We start from the raw sequence: 2576 nt of genomic DNA, 5'->3' as shown, positions 1-2576 counted from the left end.
AGATCTTTCGAAGACAAACTCTATCTGATTTCTGGATACGTCATTTTTTACGCCTCATATTTATTCCTCGTGCCCAATCGTCTGGTCAACAACAACTTTAAGGAAACCATGATAGCGCATGTCCAGAAATCGTTCACATACATGCCCCATTAACGCGACCTAAGTGGACGGTTGGCGAAAAAAAAATTGCCACTGTATGTGTAAGAAAAAGAGTAACATTCTCCCTACCTCTCTGTCCCTCGAAAATTCTACAAAGTTGCCTATTAATCATTTAAACTGTTCAATTACGTTCTTCCGCTTCCAAAAGTTACGACTAAGAATGAAATAATCGCACCTATTTAACTTTATTGAAGAACACCAACCATTTCTCCTTAAGAACCCTTTCCGCTGTTCTTTTGCTTGTCTTTTCGGGTCGACCCCGATTCCTTCTGTTTTCTGGTAGCCATGTGAGAGCGATTCGAACATGTAAAAGATGATCCATTCTAAGGATGAGACCTAGCAACTTCCAGCTCTTCTTTGCCCCCTGCTTGCTTACTGGTTCACTCTCCGCTTTTATTTCAGTCTCCTCGTTTGTTTTGCGCATTACAAGTAGATCTTTAATATCCGATGTAGCCCCTTGTGCAAGAACACATTCAGCTTTTTCTCGTCTGCTCTAGTCACTCGCCACGTTTCACATCCATTGGTTTTGCTGTGAAACTGATAGTACTTCCAGATCCTGCTTAGCTTGTTATACGCAGCAAGGGCTTTTCCTAGTCTTGCTGGAATATGTTCTTCCGTGCCGCGTGACCTGCTGATGTATGAACCAAGAACACAAAACTCTCTACGTCTTTAACATCTTGTTCGTCAAATTGCACCTTCTCATTGCTGGCTACGTTCAATCTGAGGAGTTTTGTCTTCTCGGAGATGATCTTCAGCCCAGTGCTTTACTTTTGGTACTGAACCCCAACACGTTCTTCTGGATTTGAGCTTTAGTGCCAGATGCAAGTGAAATATTGTCAGCAAAATCTAAGTTGTCTAACTTGGACAACAATTTTCATCTGATAACAGTATTAGCACAGTCCATCAAAAACAAGAACAGAAACCCCGACATGTTGCAGCCCTACTTCAAACCGGACTTCACATCAAATCATCTTGTTAGACCTGTGTCATCGCGTACCGAACATTGGTTACCATCATACACTGCCTTGACCATTTCGACAAGTTTTAGTGGAATCCCATAACCCTCCATGATTATTCACAAGATTTCCCTGTGAACACTATCAAAGGCATTCTTATAGTCGACGAAACATTCATACAAGCTGGATTTCATTTAAATGCTTGCTCCACAATGTTTTTAAGGACAAAGACCTGCTCTATCATGCTCTTTCCTTGCGTAACACTAGCTTGCTCCTTCCGTAACTTTGCATAAACATGTGATATTGTTCTAATCAACACCTTGCCTAACACTTTGCAACAACAGACATCAAAGTGATACCCCGACAGTTTCCACACTTAGCGATATCTCCTTTTCTGGTGTTTCTGACGATAACACCCTTCCCCAAATTTGCAGGAACAGACCCACAGAGCCATACCTCACAAAAAAAATCGTGTAGTGTGTCGACTGCTGTTGCCATTTCAGCGTTGAGCAGCTCTTCTTTTATGCCGGCCACACCAGGTGCTTTCTCTGTGCTCATGCTGGGGATAGCACCCCTGATCTCTGCCTTAGTTATAGGGTCTGAGGTTATTTCGTCTATCACCTCTATGTTCCTAGCCACATGCTCCGGGTTGGGTCTTTTCAGTACTTCTTCGACGTGTTCTTTCCACCTTTGTCGTACCTATACTTCGTTTGTCAACAAGTTGCCGGACTTGTTCCTTACCATGTCAATTCTCTTAGGTGGCTCGCTGCACAGCCTCCTTGTAGCCTCGTATACACCTTTCATTTGCACGCAATGGGCTATGTTGTTAGCCCATTCTCCCTTACCCTTTTGCGTACTATTCTTCAATTCTACGTATTTCTTGCTGTATTCCTCTTGCAACCTCGCCCTAAGTCTTGCCGACCTTGCACGAACTAACCTTTGCTTTAGCCATCTCCTTTCCACTAATCTTTTCCAGCTCTCTTGGCGGATCCAGCTTTTCCTTTTCCTTGTTCTCTAACCTAGCACACCTCGAGCAATGTTACAATAGGTTTGTCTGATCTTTGTGCACTTTTTCTCTACTTATTTGTCGTGCGCTACTTCATCCTCATCTTCAGACCTAGCTGTTTCCGTGTTCTTTGTCCTCCACTGACAGACAGTTGAACCTGTTCTTTAACTCCAACTGAAATTGTTTCCTAATTTCAGGCGTGTTCAACTTGCTGGTCTCGTATCTTCTGACTTGTAACGCTCTCCTGGCCGTTCTGTAAAACTCAAGCAGTGTTTTAGTGATCACCAACTTATTGTCACCTACGCAGTCCGCACCTCTATATGCTCTAACATATTGTGAACATTTTGTACAGATCATTTAAAATTGGCTGTAAAGGTAACTACTTGATAGATCTGCAGCTGGTTAAGATATTAGCCATTCAGTGAAGACCGAATGTGTGGGAACATAGTCGATAC

The 2576-nt window shown here is 42.8% G+C and overlaps 1 protein-coding gene across 1 annotated transcript; it reads right to left on the bottom strand.

Moving 5' to 3' along the window:
- Positions 1-1439: 1439 nt before the first annotated feature.
- LOC145494298 (uncharacterized) lies at positions 1440-2067 on the bottom strand. Its single transcript, XM_081473739.1, has 2 exons — positions 2053-2067; positions 1440-1814 (listed from the first exon to the last, which is right to left on the bottom strand). The coding sequence occupies exons 1-2, from the start codon at positions 2065-2067 to the stop codon at positions 1440-1442; spliced, it is 390 nt and encodes a 129-aa protein (XP_081329865.1).
- Between the last annotated feature and the right edge of the window lie 509 nt (positions 2068-2576).

The sequence above is a fragment of the Orbicella franksi genome, chromosome 8 (genome assembly GCF_964199315.1).
Source record: "Orbicella franksi chromosome 8, jaOrbFran1.1, whole genome shotgun sequence".
NCBI classification, from domain to species: domain Eukaryota; kingdom Metazoa; phylum Cnidaria; class Anthozoa; order Scleractinia; family Merulinidae; genus Orbicella; species Orbicella franksi.
Note: the sequence above shows the minus strand (reverse complement) of the source record. Positions and strands in the feature narration are given on the sequence as shown.